Source organism: Hyperolius riggenbachi, chromosome 3 (assembly GCF_040937935.1).
Source record: "Hyperolius riggenbachi isolate aHypRig1 chromosome 3, aHypRig1.pri, whole genome shotgun sequence".
NCBI classification, from domain to species: Eukaryota; Metazoa; Chordata; class Amphibia; order Anura; family Hyperoliidae; genus Hyperolius; species Hyperolius riggenbachi.
Window position 1 is genome coordinate 316,075,625 of NC_090648.1, and position 18,732 is coordinate 316,094,356.

General features: G+C 42.4%; 1 protein-coding gene across 2 annotated transcripts in view; it reads left to right on the forward strand.

Moving 5' to 3' along the window:
- The window catches only part of TBK1 (TANK binding kinase 1), a 79,585-nt gene that overhangs the window by 48,545 nt on the left and 12,308 nt on the right, over window positions 1-18,732 (forward strand). The window contains exons 11-19 of one of the 2 annotated variants that reach the window (XM_068276742.1): window positions 606-697; window positions 5,554-5,655; window positions 8,635-8,701; window positions 13,868-13,989; window positions 14,067-14,143; window positions 15,365-15,404; window positions 17,583-17,688; window positions 17,767-17,859; window positions 17,967-18,073. In XM_068276742.1, coding sequence (XP_068132843.1) covers window positions 606-697; window positions 5,554-5,655; window positions 8,635-8,701; window positions 13,868-13,989; window positions 14,067-14,143; window positions 15,365-15,404; window positions 17,583-17,688; window positions 17,767-17,859; window positions 17,967-18,073 — 806 coding nt within the window. The other variant, XM_068276741.1, reaches the window with a different exon arrangement.

Genomic DNA, 18,732 nt, shown 5'->3' on the forward strand with positions numbered 1-18,732 from the left:
ACTAGGCTGCATAGATGTACACTAAGGCTGCTTACACACAGGGACGTTACAGGCGCACGTTAGTGCAGCCTGTAACGCTCCCCCAACGCAATGTAACACAAGTGGGCTGTTCACACTGCCCACGTTGCGTTACATGTAACACTGCACGTTCTTCCGAAAGTGCAGCATACTCTAGCGTTACAGCGGCTTAAGCCGCGTTAGACTGTTTGCACATGCTCAGTCATGTTGGGGAGGAGCGGAGAGCGGCCAGGCACATGGCTAATTAATATTCACTGCACGTTGTGACGTGCAGTGTTTACTTCCTGGTGCGGCCGCTCTGTGCGGCGACTGGCCGGCGGGACCACGTGATGCCGCATGCGTCCAAGAGTACGCATCACGGCATCACGGACGCCAGAGTGAGCTGCACAACGCGGCTTACTCTGACGTCCACATCGAAGAGCACCAGGCCTTGCGTTAGGTGCACGTTATGCGACCTTAACGTAGCACCTAACGCAACAACTTGGTGTGCAAGTAGCCTAAATGTATAGGAAACTAGGAATTTAAGGGTTTGGTTTTGTTGCTGAGTTTGAGCAAATTTAGTTTAACTTTACTTTCTTTTTTATTAGGCAGTAACTGCTATTGTTAACTACTACTGTAGAATTGCAGCATCTTTGCTTCTTGGTCAGGAGCTTATGAGAAAAGGAATTTCTTGGCTTATGTAAGTGTTACTTCGGATTGCATTTCATCAATTTCACCGATAATGTTGTTTAACCACTTGACCAGTGAGGGCTTTTTACCCCTTTAGGACCAGAGCAATTTTCACCTGTCAGCGCCCCTCCCATTCTTTCACCAATAACTTAATTACTACTAATCACAACAAAATGATCTATATCTTGTTTTTTTGCCACCAATTAGGCTTTCTTTGAGAGGTACATTATACTAAGAATTATTTTATTCTAAATGCATTTTAATTGGAATAATAAGAACAAAATGGGGAAAAAATAATTATTTCTCATTTTTTAGCCATTATAGTGTTAAAATAAAATGTTCTATTGCGAATAAAAACCACACATTTTATTTGCCCATTTGTCCCGGTTATTGCAACGTTTAACCACTTGCCGACCGCACGCTTATACCGTGCGTCGGCAAAGTGGCAGCTGCAGGACCAGCGACGCAGTACTGCGTCGCCAGCTGCAGGCTAATTAATCAGGAAGCAGCCGCTCGCGCGAGCGGCTGCTTCCTGTCAATTCACGGCGGGGGGCTCCGTGAATAGCCTGCGGGCCGCCGATGGCGGCTCGCAGGCTAAATGTAAACACAAGCGGAAATAATCCGCTTTGTTTACATTTGTACGGCGCTGCTCAGCAGCGCCGTAAGGCAGATCGGCGATCCCCGGCCAATCAGCGGCCGGGGATCGCCTCCATGTGACAGGGGACGTCCTGTCACTGGCTGCACAGGACGGCAGCAGGTAGGAGAGGGAGGGGGGAATTTCGCCGCGGAGGGGGTCTTTGAGGTGCCCCCCCCCCCCCCGCATCACCCAGCAGGCAGAAGAGATCAGACCCCCCCAGCACATCATCCCCATAGGGGGGAAAAAAGGGGGGCAATCTGATCTCTCTGCCTGCTACCTGATCTGTGCTGGGGGCTGCAGAGCCCACCCAGCACAGATCAGTAAAAACAGCGCTGGTCCTTAAGGGGGGGGTAAAGGGTGGGTCATCAAGTGGTTAAAATATTTCCCCAGTACTTTGTATGGCACCAATATTTTTTTGGGAGATAAAGTTGCATTTTTTCAGTTTTGCGTCCATCACTAATTACAAACCCGCAAATTAAAAAATAACAGTAATATACCCTCTTGGCATACCTATTAAAAAGTTCGGTGCCTAAGGTAACTATTTATTTTATGTAAATTTTTATTTTCTATACAAAAAAGCGTGGGTACTATGGGAGAGTATTGGAGGAAAATAGTTAATTTTAGATGTAAGTGTTGGTATTTTTATTTTAAAAAAAATGCATTTAGATGTAATTTTACTTTTTGGCTACAAGATGTCCTTGCGCATTATTTCCAAATCGCGTACCGATAAGTATGTGAATCGGAAGTAATGCGTGGCACTGTAACTCCAGGAAGATAGTGACGCAGGCATCTAATAGATGCTGGCGTTCATTTACACAGGGACTTTGATTAATGAATGGGAATTGCGTTCCCATTCATTCATCTCCCCACTAACGGGCGGCGATGGGAGAGCGGTGGACGCCCGCCGCTGAAGACGAGTATTAACAGCCCTGGGACTTCAAGTGAAGTATTAACAGCCCTGGGACTTCAAGTGAAGTTTTCCCAGGCTGTGATTCTACTGCACCAGGAGGAGGAGGAGGTTACTAGCCAGAGATTGCAGAGGGGAGAGGGGAGTGAATTGTTCACAGGCTGAGGGGTGGAGATGCAGTTGCAGATTACCTGTGTAAAGCCCAATCTACACGATACGATTCTTTGTACGATTCAATCATGATTCTATTTACGACCCGATTAAATCCGAAATGTCCGATCGGGATTAGATTCGATTCAATTCGATTTGCAATTGCAAATCGAATTGATTTGATTTGCCATTGCAAAACAATTGCCAATCGAATTAAATCGAATCGAATCCCGATCGGACATGTCTGATTTAATCGGATCGTAAATAGAATCGTAATCGAATCGTACAAACAATCATATCATGTAGATAGGGCTTTATGATGACAAACAGAACATGGCCGCTCTGATTGTATCACAGCAATAAATCATCATAAACTGTTGAACCTGTATGCAGCCAGATTTGCTGTGTAAACTAATCTAAACTTTAGATAAGATATATAGACAAGTTACTTGTTATAGTTGGTTTTTCATCTCGAATCCGCTTTAAGGGGAGAATGACCTTTTCATGATATATGTCCTTTAATTGAGCTATAGCACGGTGGCGTAGTGGATAGATGAATCCCAGCCCTAGACTATGGTAGACATATGATTATGGCAGGAGACCCTCTGAGGGAGAGTTAGTGGCAAGACTATATACTCTGTAAAGGAGTTGGCACTATATAAATACTAAATAATAATTATAATCATGCTTTTAAGACTTGACCTGGAGGGTTTTGCAGAGCTGAGGTGTGCTGAAGACATCTGGAAATAAGTCCGTACATTCTTATTTTCTGCTTTCAACCTGCAGACATCCAACATTTTGAAATCATTATAAATAAAATATTGATGTTTTAAATTGCCATCCTTGATAAAGAAGAAGTATTTAAAGCTCTGTTTCCTTTTTTCTGTAAATGGAAATTATGGCCGGTATGGTCAAAATCTAATTTAAGTACATCTTATTTTCAAACTTTCTGAAGGACTGTGAGGCTCAGAGTGAAAGCAAGAAAACTCCAAGGGAATTCTATAATCTGTTATGATTATAAAGCATTTATATAGTGCCAACCTCTTTCGTAGTGCTTTGCGTAGTCAAGCCAGCTAACTGTCCCTCAGACACAATCTAATCCCAATCTAATCAGCTCACAATCTAATCCCTATCTTGTCATAGTCTAGTATCTACTATAGTCTAATGCTGGGCATACACGGCTCGTTTTTGAGTCATTAAGATCGCTTGATAGATCATTTCAAACATGTCCGATCTCCTGCTTGATCAGTTCGCTGCTCGATTCTGGATTGCAGTGAATGGAAAAAGATAACAAAAACGAGCAGAAGATAAGAGAATTGACTGCGGAATCGAGCGGTGAAACGATTGAGAGGGAGAATCGAGCGGCAAAAAACGAGCCGTGTATTCCCAGCAATAAGGCCAATTTAGTGGGGAAACTGTTAACTTATCTGTGTAATTTTGAGATGTGAAAGGCTACTGGAGTGTTTGCCGGTAACCCACACAAATGTCTGTACATACTTCATGCAGGATCTCTGGGTGAGATTAGAACCAAGAGGGCTATCCACTTGGCCATCATGCTGTTATTCCCAGCAAAGCCTGGTTCCTATTTCTTGAAAAGTCTGCAGAGTGGGCACTGACTGTTGACGACATGGGAATGTTACTTCCATACTACACTGCTTGATAATTTGATGTACATAATAAGTATTTAGAAGCTGCCACAACTTTCCACTGTTTGGAAGCTCTGTTCATTGAAAGAGGTGAAAAAAAGTTTACTTTTTTCAAGCAGTTATCCTCAGGGAGATGGGGGGAAGAAGAGGGCAGACATACCATAATGGTAGAGTTTTTCAGATGTTTAACAAAGCATGGTTGTGGTCTCCTTTAAAGCTTGCAATGTAATTTTTTGTGTACATATGCTCTTTAATACCTTAATATGTGCCATATGTAAACATTGTACTGTAGGTTACTGAATGCTGCTGAAGACAGAAGCTTGTTTTCCATATTGTGAAAGAGGGCTTAAAGAGAGAGCAGATGTTCACATCTGTTTACAATGATAAATTGTAATTAAATTTTTTGGTACTAACCTAAGAGTATCAGGACTTTTTCTGACAGTCGTGCTCCTTCCAAGCTTTCAGTCCCACCTACACCTTCCCTGTGCTGACACTCCCATCCACTGCACTGCCTTTCTGTAACCACACCTTTTCCTCCATCTTCCGACATTCCAGCCCCCTGAGTATCAGCGCATTGGACCACCTACAGTCATCAGCCACACCCCCTCCTTTCTAGCTGTCTCCAACTGTGTCAGTAAGAACACATTTAAAATGTCAGAATGCTGTAACATATAGCAAGTGCAAACACAAAACATTTTGCAGTTTATCATTGCAGGGATTGTGAATGTATTAGGTCTTAAAATGTTTTAAATATAATGAATATCTTTATAGTAGTCCTTTTTTAAAAGAGATGGTTTTTTTTTTATGGATATGAAGATGGTAGCCTCCTTAGGCCTGTATCTTAACTTCACTTTAACCAAAATTCGTATTAGTCATGAACTGATAGAATGCTGTATATATACTTGCGTATAAGCTTAATTTTTCAACATAAAAAAATGTGCTGAAAAGTTACCCCCTCGACTTATATGCGAGTCAGTGGAGCAAAACAGATTGTTAAGCGGGTTTTGTTCATGACAGAGGAGCATAAGGATTGTACACTAGTGATCCTGCAATTACTAGCTTGCGCCCTGCTGTGTCCATGCCCTCCATCCCCTGCAGTATGGTGTGCAGAGTGTGCTGCTCAAGACTACCTGTGTCCCCTGGCTTGTGGAGCGGAGCGTGCAAGCAACGTGTCAGCAGTGCAATGATCGGGGATTCTACCTGTGTGGCATTCGCTGTGTCTCAGATCTATGACGCCATCTAGTGGCTTCTTGAGACACAGCTGCATGATCCTGGGGCACATCTGGCTATGGTGAGGGGGCTTATACGCGAATCAATCACTTTTTGCTGGTTTCTGCTGGGAAAAGTGGGTACCTTGGCTTATACACCGGTCAACATATATGCAAGTATATAAGGTATTTGTCTTGTATTCCCTTGAATGGTTTCATTTTGCAAGTAATACTTGTCATTTTGCAACGTTGCTCATTCTTGTTTGTTGTTGAAACTGAACAAGTTTCTCCCTGTAATTATGTTTTGTGTTTTTCTAGTGAAATAGTGAAGGATGAGTACAATGAGACAATTCATAAGAACACTGAAGTTTCTCTAAAATTTAGCTTCTGCAACAGAGCCAGAGAAAAAGACCTCAAGATGTAAGTCTTCCAAGCGTGTATTAAAAGTTAGACTCTCCTATTGCTTTATAAGTTATGGAAGGTATAGCATAAATCCTTATTTCCTGTTCCCCTGACTACCAGTTTTCATCTTAAGGCCTCAGTAACTCAACCTCCCTTCCCCTTCTTTTTTTAAGACACTCTTCAGGACTAGGATTCTAAAAAAATCCTCTGATTGTTCATAATGGGCCAAAACCCCAATGGACAGTTCTGAAGCTGCAGAACTGCGATTACTACAGCAGATTGAAAAAGCTGCAAGTAAAAACGAGGTCATAATTATGGGCGACTTCAACTTTCCAGACATTGACTGGGGTATTGAGGCTACCCATTCTGGTAAAAGCAGCAGATTTCTTGCAGCACTACAGGACAATTACTTGACTCAAATGGTAACGGAACCAACTAGGGGGAATGCGTTACTGGATCTGATCATTTCTAATAGACCAGATAATGTATCAAATGTGCAGGTTCAAGAACATTTGGGAAATAGTGATCACAACATGATAACGTTTGATCTGGTGACTGATAGGCCACGGGGCAGCGGGACCACTAAAACTATGAATTTTAGAAAAGCAAAGTTCAATCAAATTAGGCAGGCACTAAGTTTGGTGAACTGGGATAATGTACTACAAGGGGACGACACTGAAGGGAAATGGCAAGCTTTTAAACGTATTCTCAATCAATATTGTAGTATGTATATCCCATATGGAAACAAAATGTCTAGGAATAAAAAAGGCCTCTATGGATGAATAGAAAGGTTAGGGATAAAATGAAGAGGAAAAAGAATGCCTATAAGGTCCTAAAACAGGAGGGGACTGAGGCTGCACTAAGCAATTATAAGGAGTGCAATAAAAATTGTAAAAAAGAAATTAGGCTGGCAAAGATCGAAGCTGAAAATCAAATCGCTAGGGATATCAAATCTAACCCAAAAAAGTTTTACAAGTACATCAACTCTAAAAAAAGAAAGGTTGACTGTATAGGAATCCTAAAGGATGAGGGTGGGAACTCAATGGTGGACGACCAAGGTAAGGCAGAGTTATTAAATGCTTTCTTTGCTTCTGTCTTCACAAAGGAAACAGCACTGTTGCAAATTACAGAGGCAGAAGAGTCTCAATCTTCTAACTGTAATATTAAATACTTAACGCAGGAAGAAGTAAAGGCAAGACTAAATAAATTAAAAATAGACAAGGCACCTGGCCCGGATGGCATGCATCCTCGGGTCCTAAGAGAATTAAGTTCAGTTATAGCTAAGCCCCTTTATCTTATCTTTTGTGACTCTCTTGCAACTAGCAGAGTCCCAGTGGATTGGCGTAGAGCCCACGTTTTCCCATTATTTAAGAAGGGCAAAAAATCTGATCCAGGAAATTATAGACCTGTAAGCTTAACATCAGTTGTATGCAAACTATTTGAGGGGTTACTAAGAGATACTATACATGACTTCATAGTAGAAAATAATCTTATTTCTCAGCATCAACATGGGTTTACTAAAGACAGGTCCTGTTTGACTAACATGCTCAGCTTTTATGAGGTAGTGAATGCTAATATGGATATTGGGAATGCTGTAGATGTGATATACTTGGACTTTGCAAAGGCCTTCGACACTGTTCCCCACAGAAGTCTGGTGCAAAAGTTGAGGATGCAAGGACTGGGGAAGAGTTTGTGTGCATGGATAGGGAACTGGCTAATGGACAGAAAACAAAGAGTTGTGGTCAATGGATCGTACTCAAAATGGGAGACTGTTAGCAGTGGGGTCCCACAGGGGTCTGTACTGGGTCCAGTGCTCTTCAATTTATTTATTAATGACCTAGTAGATGCAGTAGTGAGCAATGTTGCTATTTTTGCAGATGATACAAAATTGTGCAGAATCATCAACTCTCAGGAAGATAGTGTCATATTGCAACAGGATCTGGTTAGGATGGCTATATGGGCACATACATGGCAGATGAAATTCAATGTTGACAAATGTAAAGTCATGCATTTTGGTCGTACCAATGGTCTAGCACCATATAAAATAAATGGGATACAGTTGGGAACATCAAACTTGGAGAAGGACTTAGGAGTACTCATCGACAACAAGTTAAAAAAATCGTACTCAATGCCAAGCCGCTGCAGCTAAAGCGAACAAAATTTTGGGATGCATTAAAAGGGAAATAAAAACTCGAGATGCTAGCATAATATTGCCCCTGTTTAACTCTCTAGTAAGGCCACATTTGGAATATGGAATTCAGTTCTGGGCACCACATTACAAAAAAGATATTGCAGTTTTAGAGCAGGTGCAGAGACGAGCTACAAAATTGATACGTGGGATGGAAGGTCTCGCTTACCAAGAAAGGTTAGATAAACTGGGTTTATTTAGTCTAGAGAAAAGACGCCTTAGAGGAGATCTAATTAACATGTATAAATACATTAGAGGGCAATATAATAGCTTGGCGGATGAGCTTTTTGTCCCTAGGCCTTCTCAAAGGACTAGAGGACATGAGCTGCGCATGGAGGAAAAACGTTTTAGCCATTTATTTAGGAAAGGGTTCTTTACAGTAAGAGTGGTTAAGATGTGGAATGCATTGCCACAGGAAGTCGTTATGGCAAACTCTATACCTGCATTTAAAGGGGGTTTAGATGCTTTCCTTGCGTTGAAAGACATCCATGGCTACAATTACTAGGTTATGCCTAATGATGTTGATCCAGGGATTTTATCTGATTGCCATCTGGAGTCAGGAAGGAATTTTTCCCATTTGGGGCTAATTGGACCATGCCTGGTGGGATTTTTTTCGCCTTCCTCTGGATCAACAGGGGTATGTGGGGGACGGGCTGGAGTTGTACTTTGTACTGGTTGAACTCGATGGACGTATGTCTTTTTTCAGCCAAAATAACTATGTAACTATGTAACAAGCATTTTTGCTTGGTTCTTGTTCGCGTAAGTATAACCCCGCTTCCAGATGACTTGTTTGTGTTGTGTAATTCCAGTTATGAACATGTGATGCAGATGAATGTGGAGCCAGAAATCTATGAGATACATTCCAAGCTGTTACGGGTGAGTCTTCCCCGCACTCTTAACTGCATGATAAACTTTTTTTTTTTAACCAAAACAAGTTTATTTGAAAAAGCAGTAGAAAAGTATACACAGGCACTACATTGAGCAAAACAGCATGAAAAGGGTAACATGTCAGGGGTTACAAAACAACTGTACAGTGCAATAAATAGCTAAGTAAACATATCCATATTCATCTTTGCAAGTAAATATGAGAGACATTTAACATTAGTGTCAATCAGAGATCCTTCACATCATATCATACAAGAGTAAATATTAGTAGGTTATTTAACACAGATATAGAGTGCGCCTCCATTATTAGTTACGTGGTCTGGTATTCAACAATTAAGAATATTAAATGGAAGGTTCAGGGACTGTATAAAAAAAATAAAAATCCAAATCCACTTACCTGGGGCTTCCTCCAGCCCGCGGCAGGCAGGAGTTTCCCTCGGCGCCGCTCCGCAGGCTCCCGGTGATCTCCGGTGGCGAGCCTGACCTGGCCAGGCCGACACGCTGACACGCACTTTGGAGCGCAGAAGAAGCCCGACCTGGCAGCCGGCCTGGCCAGGTCGGGCTCGCCACCGGAGACCACCGGGAGCCTGCGGAGCGGCGCTGAGGGCACCTCCTGCCTGCCACGGGCTGGAGGAAGCCCCAGGTAAGTGGATTTGGATTTTTATTTTTTTTATACAGTCCCTGAACCTTCCCTTTAAGAAGGGGGCACAGAAGTATGAATAGACCAGTGCAGAACGCACTAAAGAACAGTGCGCTCAGCAACCGGCACATTATCGATCAACCCAATTATCCCACACTAAATGGAATTGTTGTGACCGTTCCCTGTGACTGTAGACAAGCTTTTTAAAGGCGATACCATTGTCAAGGCGTTTGATCCAGCAAGCAAGGTGGGGTGAGTTTGGCGATAGCCAGTGCTGGGCGATTTCTTGCCTGGCGGCAAATAACGTCTCTCTGATAAAGGTTTGCAAAAAAATGTTTTTACGCATTTAACCAGTAATGCGTAAACATGTATGTGTTAATGTTCCTGCACTAGCGGGAATGCGTAAAAATGTACGCAATGCGGCCCACCGATCTCCGAGGTCGGCAAGCTGCCAGCGGGGGGGACTGGAGCAGCAGTGAGTGACTACGAGGGCACAGGATGGCTGCATGGGGCTGGTAGAAGCCCCAGGTAAGTGAAACTCATTTTTTAATTTTGCTTGGACATTCCCTTTAACCACTTTCGGATTTCCCAGACGCATAACTACGCCCCTATTGACTTAATTAGCGGATCAGGGGCGTTTATAAACGCCCCTGCCGCTATTGTGCTGTGCGGGCGCGATCGCGCGCGTGCACGCGCGCGCTCCCGCGCGCCCCCGCTCCCGCGCGCTCCCGCCCACGAGTGCGCGCCCCCGTGCGTGCACGTGCACGTGCACCAGCTTCATTTATTTCTGGGTGGGATTGATGAATGGGAGTAATTACTCCCATCACCAATCAGATGCCTGTAACCATGAATGAGCACTGCTATAAGCCAATAGCAGTGCTCATTCATTTGTGAGGTTTACAAACAATGTTGCCAGCACTTGAGAAGATACAGTTACCTTGTAATCACTCCTGAGAGGATTACAAGGTAACTGGATCTTCTTTTCTTGTAGTCTGACTGCCACCTAGAGGATTTTATAAATATACCAGGACTTATAAATAAATATACCAGGACTGTATACCCCTGATCAACCCTGATTAACCCTGATCAACCCTGATCTAATCCTAGCCTCCCTTGCTTTTTTTTATGGTTGGAAATATAGAAATAGTGTATCTTTTCATTTTTTTCTCTTTTTTCTTTTTAAAATGCATAGAGAATAACATTATTACTAAAATAAAATATCACCCTTGAAAAGCCTAATTTGTGGCGAAAAAAACAAGCTATAGATCATTCACATGTGATGAGTAGCAATAAAGTTATCAGTGAATGAATGGGAGGAGCGCTGAAATGTAAAAGTTGTTTTGGTTTTAAGGGAAGAAAACCTGTGATCCTGAAGTGGTTAAACAACGTATATTCATTGCTGTATTTTTCCCGGGCATAAATCCAGTTTGATCCGGATGTACTAATGATAAGATTACTGAATTGGCAAGTATTTTGGCAAGAATTTTGATGTCGGTTGTTAATAGGGGGATTCGGCGATATGATTCACAGTGCAGGGGGTCCTTGCCAGGTGTGGGTATCACTATAATCAAGGCCTCTTTCATGGAATCGGGGAGAGATCTAGATTCAAAGGCAGCTTCAAATACTTGCAATAGCAAGGGAATTACGTTGTTGAAATATTTTTTATATACTTCTATTGGGAGACCATCCAACCCTGGGGCCTTTTTGTTAGGGAAGCTAGCAGTAGCCATAGATATCTCATCTTGTGTTATGGGTGCCTCCATAGATTCCATTTGCTCAGGTGACAGTCTCGGGAGGGTGGTCTCTGAAAGAAAAATCTCAGAGTCCATCTGCGTGGCATGTGTTTGACTAGAGTAATGGGATGAATAAAATTCCCGGAAAGTGTCATTAATGGCAGCGCATCCTGTAACTATCTCACCAGTAGAGTTGCTAATGTGTGTGACAACTGGAGGGGAGGCGTATGCTTTAGAAAATTTTGGCTAGAAGGGTACCCGCTCTCTCCCCCTGTTCATAAAAAGCCTGTTTATTAAAGAAGAGCCTGCTTTTGGTTAGTTCCTCCAAAGTAGAAGTGTGCTGCCTCTCTAATCCTTGCCAAGTGGCCTTAGTTGTAGGAGAGAGGCATTCTACATATTGCCTCTTGGCTTGCTCTAATTTGAGCATGAGATCCTTTTCTTTTCCTTTAGTATCACCCTTTCATTTAGCTATAGCTCCCATCAATTCTCCACGCAGATAAGCCTTAATAGTCTCTCAGACCAGTAGTATATTATCCTCATCCCTGTTATCCATAAGAAAATTATTTATGTGCGTAGGTATCTGGTCAGGCTTCGCCATCAAGTCCAGCCAAAAGGGATTCAACTTCCAAAACTGGAAAGGGGGTTTTAGACCCCAATCCAAAGTCAGAAGAATAGGAGTATGGTCAGAGACCAGACGTGGTAGCACACCTACAGCATGCACATATGTTAGGGACTCAGGAGTGGCAAAAAAAAGTGGTTAAGGCATGAAGAGGTACTAAAGGTTGAGGAATAGCACGTATATAATTGACCCGCCGGGTGAAAGTGAGGTGAACCTCTATCATTAAATTAGCGAGTGATGTATGTAGAAGATAGTCTGGTACTTGTGTAAAACCCAACAACCCATGCCCACCCTAGTCTACCTAAAACACAGTAGACCCTTATACCCAAAACTAGTTAAACCAACAGCAGCAGGTCGTAATCACGACTGAGGCTGCTAGCGGATAACCCAACAGAAGTCCCAACAGGACCTAATACAGCATATCCAGGAATAAACACTTCAGAGATTAGGTAGTTAGAATACTTATAACACAGAGCAGGGATGGGCTGGGAAAAGGGAGATGACTAAGTAGTCAGCTCCGATTTCAGGGCCCGTCCTTCCCTAACATTGGTAAGGGAATACACCTGCAATCCACCTTTTGCACAGGATTGGATGCGTACACATATGACACTATAAGAAAAGGAGCAGATAGAGGAGGAAAGGCAGAGAGGGATGCGGGAAGGAGAGGGAGGGCGTAGGGAAGGAGATGGAGAGAAGCGTGGGAGAGGGAGTAGTAGAAAGGGGTACAGAGATGGTACATAGGGGAAAGGTAACGGAAAAAATTACCCTAGAGTGCAAGAACATCGACCGTATAGAAACCCCTCCCTCTATTGAAAAGGGTGCGGTCGTCAGCCACGACTCCTAGTTTGGAGGGGTACAACATAGCGTATTCAAAACCTTGATCTAGTAGCTTTTTCTTCACGTTAATAAAGGATGCTCTTTGCTTTTTGGAGATCGATGGAGTAGTCTGGATAGAATGAAATGCGGGTATTCTCGTAGGCAATGTCCCCTTTAGCGCGGGCTGCTCTAAGTACTGCGTCACGGTCTCTGTAGTTTAAAAGTTTCATAATGAATGTTCTGGGAGGAAGGCCCGGAGGAGGAACTTTAGGGGATACACGGTGCGCGCGCTCAATTACGAACACGGTAGAGAAGGCCTTCCTGCCAAATAGCTGGATTAGTAACTTTTCAGCAAAGGCCTCAGGCGCAGTCCCTTCAGCTTTCTCTGGTAGGCCCACCAACCTGATATTAGATCAATGGTTTCGATTTTCCAGATCTTCGTGTTTGTCATGCAGCGACTTAACTTCTCGCTTGGTGTGTGAGAGGTCTTTCTGCATAGGCCGGAGCTGATCTTCAACACTGCTGATTCTGTTTTCTGTGTCAGTTACTCGGGAGCGCATCGTGTGCATGTCGGCTCTTGGTAGAGAAACATCTGCTCTCACCTCTTCCAGCTTAGTGGCTATGTTCGTAAGCGCCTCTTGACAGGAGGAGATGCCTTCCATGATTTGTTGAAGTGAGGGCGAAGGTGCTTCCTCTTCAATAGCATCCTCACCATCTTGGGTCTCGTGGCAGAACTTTTCCAGCTTAGCTGCTGCTTCTGAGCCACGCTGCGTCATGCTTCCCAGGGATAGAACAGAGCACTGAAGTGTCTAGAGAGATTTACGGTGCAAAGCCAGCAGATTGTAAGGCGTAAGATAGCAGTTATCGGGTATACGGGCGGGAGCAGGTCCTCAGTGCGTCTTCACTCCATGGACTTCCGGTCACGCCCCCATAAACTATTTTAAAATATAAAAACCATTGCTGGAATGTCCTGTGATGCAGATCAGAGTATGACTGCCACTCTAACTGGCGTATGAATAAATGTCTTACTCTATAATTCAGCTGTCAAGTGCTGTGATCAGCTGTGGCAGGGAGCACTGAGATGGAAAACCTGCCTGACTCTCCTGCTACTGTGTTGTCAGTCACATACATCTATATAGTAATCAATCTCTTCTGTCACAGTGGCAGTAGATCAGGTATCTCATTGTATCTCACTGACAAGCAGACCAGCGCTATGATCGAACATCTATCTTGCTGTACATCTATGGAACCAAAGTATAAAATGATGCATAACCTCAAATTGTGTAGTTTTATATTTTAGATATAGTTGTATATGTGGCTGTAATCAGTGCATTTATATTTTATTTTAGATTCAGAGCTCACATGAAAACATGGAACTCTCTCTGCGGGAAATAAAAGAAGATTTATCTCCCGGAGGCCGTCTGTCAGACTCCTGGACGAGGGTAGAGGGCACACTCCCAAGTGACAGAAAGTACATGCATTGATTTACGCTAAATGTTTCTCATTTTGGAAGATGCAAGGCTGACAGGTTATTCTATCTTTCTGTAGTGTGGAAAAGCTGCAGGTGCTGTTCAACTTGGTAGCAGAAATCTGCAATCAGTTCAAAAAGGACAAAGCACAGCGCAGTAAGTCTGACCATTTCAAGTGCCTGTGTTTGCTTTTTCAGCAAGTTATCGAAAAGATAAGAGGTGTGTCTGGTTTATTGACTTCAACAAATTAATTCCAGGAACTGAGGGAACGCAGAGGCATGTCATGAGGCAGAGAACATGCCTCTGTGTCCCATCTGCCCACTATCTGCTCTTTAAGGCCCTTTTTTAAATTGACCCGAGGAAGTTGGTATTGGTAAGACCCGTGAAACACGCTTTTTTTTTTTTTTTGTGTCCAATAAATATACTGAAAACCCTATGCTCATCCGAGGTATTTTAAATAGTTTTTAATCTTTTATATCCCTGGGGCACCCCTCTCCATCTTTCCTACATGTTTTCATTAGCTTGTGTTCTAACATTGCTTTCCTGAATTGTGCCTTTACAATCTGAAAACCCTACCTTTACAGTACAGTACATCAAAAATCAGCACTGTTGGCTCAATCACAACACCCTCTGGTGGTTAATTTAGGTAAAAGCGTTATGTATGCTTTCACATTGTATTAATATACTGTAGTTTGTGTTCTGTGTGCATTAGTTAGGTACAAAAGTTAAGATGACATTTCATTAACCCTTTCAGGACCAGATGGTTCTGGCTCCGGACCAGATCCTTCCTTTCCCTATTGTGCACTGTGATTACTGTGATTATCTTACAGTAATCATAGGGTCAGGATGGAACAGCGACGCAAATGGCGAGGACAGCGTGAGCGTGCGGCAGTGAATAGTTGAATCTACGTCCTGTCAGAGCCACACAGCCACCAGCAGGACATATATTTTAACTACGTCAGTCTGGAAAAGGTTAAAGAGTGCTATGTTTAAAATAATAGATGCTCAGTTGTGATGTTAAAGTAGACTTAAAGTAATGCTGTGGAGTAGTGTTCCTGACACTGTCCTCAAAGCCCACTAACAGTGCATGTTTTGCAGAAAATGGGAAATATTAACAGTTGCAATTGGTGTCTCATGAGTGCATATTTATACTTCCACTGTGTATCTCCACAAAACATGGATTGATGGTGGACTTTGAGAATAGGGTTGGGGAACACTGCAGTGTAAAGAGTCTATTTCTCTACACTGGTCAGGTAGTAAGACTGCACACAATGAGGCTTCACTATATCATATTTATTAGATTTTTTAAATTATATGAAACTTGTATTGCATGTATATTTCAAGAACACCGTTTTAAAAAGTTTTTTTTTCCCTCAGGACTTGCGTACAATGAAGAGCAAATACACAAGTTTGACAAGTAAGCATCATTTCCAGGCTGACATAGATTGTAACTGTCTTATGCAGATTATGGAAATGTAAAAAGTGATAACTGAAGTGTAAAACAGGCCATGCAGATTTTTTGTATTACATTTTCAAAATAAGTACGAACATACAAAAAAAAAAGGAAAGGTATGGCATATTCTACTACATGAAGAATAACCAAAAGCGTGAGATGCACATATCCCAATAACTCAGTATACATTAAGAAGAATTAGATGGATTTTCTTTATATGGAGTGCATATAGGCAGCAAGGAGGATGCCCTTCAAAGTTTCTGCCGCATAGGCAACGTAATATTGATGGAGAAGCATTGTGACCATTTAGTCATATATCTATAATTAATGGGAAGATCTGGAGGGGGTGTGGTAAGGATTTGGTAATAGGATGTGTGGTTGAGTATGGCGTTTTGCACATAGCAATTCAAAGTAAGGGAGTAGGCATATCGAAGGGAAATCAACAATGCATTTACATTTTTCAAACTGATAGAATGCTGAAGTAAAGAATATGCTAGCTGCTTGACTGTCATGCTTGGTGTTATTTCAAGTATAAATAGCACCAGCATCTTCGGTGGCGCCAGATTACATAGTGTCTTAGTCACAGACTTACAATATGCATGCATCTAGTTGTCAGAGTGAAATTAGAGCACACCCAATCTGCATTCTTGTTCTGGGTCACTGACTCAGAAAGTAATAGAAGCAACGCATCAGCTCGCCCTCAGCACCCTTAGTAGCCCTCAGTCTCTTCCTTCCAGACCCCCTCTTTCTAGCCCCCAGCACCCCTCTGTCTTTCCTCTCCAGACCCCCAATAAGCCTCTTTCTAACCTTCAGCACTCTTGCTAACCCTCAGTCTCCCCCTTACAGACCCCCAATAAGCCCCTTTCTAACACCCAGCACCCACACTAGTCCTCAGTCGCTTCCATCCACTTTTTTTTTAACCCTCAGCACCCCTCAGTCTCTCCTCTCCAGACCCCCAATAAGCCCCTTTCCAACCCCAAGCACCCTCACTAGCCCTCAGTCTCTCCACTCCAGACTCCTAATAAGCCCCATTCTTTACCCCCCAGTACCCTTCGTAGGGAGATGGTGAGAGAGAGCAAATGTTAAACACCCTTTAGACACCCCATCCATCATCTTCACAGTCATTGGTGGGGGAAGGAGGGTGGGTTATACTTGGGGCAGTGGGTAGGCGAACAATTTTGCATTGGGGCCTAGAAGTATGTAGCTATGCCACTGCCTGTCACTTTTTTTTGTTTTCATTGAGGACATCCTCAATTATAAAATGTGGTCAACTGGAGTGGGTCAGTGAGGAAGGAAAAGGCAGGCATAGTATATCACTCAGGTTTAACTCTCACTTCTTATGTATTTAAAGTACCCCTGAACTGAGGTCTGGGATTACATGCTTTTAATAATATTTTATGTGTGGTGCTGTGACATGTCGCAACACCATTCTCACAGTCCAGCACCCCTTGTGGTTACTGCACAACACTGCCTTATACTTAGAGGATGGGTGGGGAGGAAGTGGCAGTTCCCCTCCTCTCAGCCCATCCCTAGGGACACCCCTTTCACGCCCCGTTTATCATTTGTCACAGTTCAAAATGCGCAGGAGAGCTGTGACGTGTGTGGGCTTAGGGAGATAGAGCTCGGAGCCTCGGAACGATAGTGTACAGAATCCAAGCTTAATCTTTCCACGTCCACACATGTTGCAGCCCTTTTTCCCACGGTTAGTCATGACTGTAATGTCATAATGATAAACTGGGAGTGAAAGGGCCGTTCCTAGGGATGGACTCACAGGTGATGTACTGTCACTTTCTTCCTGCCTATATTTGATGTTCCATTGTTAAATATTACGGCAGTGTAGTGTGGGGACCACAGGGGGCATTGGACGCACATAAAATATTACTAAAAGTATGTAATCCCAGACCTCGGTTCAGGGGTACTTTAAAACATAATTATCAGAGTAAAGGAAAAAAAATAACATTAAAGCAAGATATGGAGCAGTTCCAAGACTGAACCTTTATTCAAGAATTTGGATCCTGGTTCAGTTCAATACCTGTCATGTTTTCTTGAACTAATAGTACCTCCCCTTATAACATGATAAAGTTGTATTGCAAAGCCCTTTTCAGTAGTATTTTTCATGATGCACTTTTATGTTGTGTTCAGACAGAAACTGGCCATTCATGCTACAAAAGCTTTCACACTGTTCAAGGAAGAATGTGTTAGCAAGTATGAGATTTTCCGCAGCAAAGCTCACGAGTGGATGAGGCAAGTATAGTTTTTTTTCATAACTCTTTTTCTCATAAGCACTCTGATGGTCCTGACATGATGCCTTCTCCTCTCCAGAAAGACGATCCAGGCAAGGAAGCAGCTGTTCACACTTAGAAACCAGTGTTTTGACATTGCAGAAGAAGTGACAAAATACCAAAATTATATCAATGAGGTATCCCAGCTTATGTTATTAATGTGTCTTTGATGGATTGCCTTAATCCTTTTATTTTTTTGGTTCCAAGTTTACCTTGCAAATTCTCAATAATAATGTACTTGCAGTATCAAGACAGCATACCTCAGAAGATGTTTGCCAATCCCGGAGGGATAAAGCCACCTGTAAACCCAATTTACACAAGCCCCAACACCCTAGTAGAAATGACTGTTGGGTAAGTGATGAATTTTCTAAAGTGGTATGAAAAACTAAGTATTTCTTCTTTGCTCTAAAAGATTTACGATCTTTAATCTACTACCACAAAAATAGTTAGAAGAACAGCATTCAGACAATTAAACACAGCACTTTCTTCTCAGTGGAGAGTGTGTTGCTGAGTCCGAAGATAACAACATTTGTTTACATTTTTTTGTCAGCTACAATTATTAAACATTAACAGCAGTGCTGAAATTGAGCTGCACACATAGTATAAGCAGAGAGAGCTGAGAAGTGATCACTAGATAGATTTTAATATATAAATACAGCAGCTTGAATAAAATGCTATGGCAGCTTTCAGAGCAGATAAACTGTACTTTGGAAACTTGTAATTTGTAAACAGACAATATTACTTGTGTACAAAAGCAAATATGGTAACTGCATGGATAATAACAAGTAGAAAAACACATTTTAATTGAATGTTATATCAGAGGTTTATTCCACTTTAATATTATACAGTCCTTTTGAACTTAATAACCCTTATGAACCTCAATCACCCTAATGTTAGGCTATGTAAATATTATGTAAGACAATCATAATTACTATAGTAGTGAAAGAGAAAAAAATGGATATTAAAATTGTTCTGGTTGATTGTTTTTCCTTCTGCCTGCCGTGCAGGAA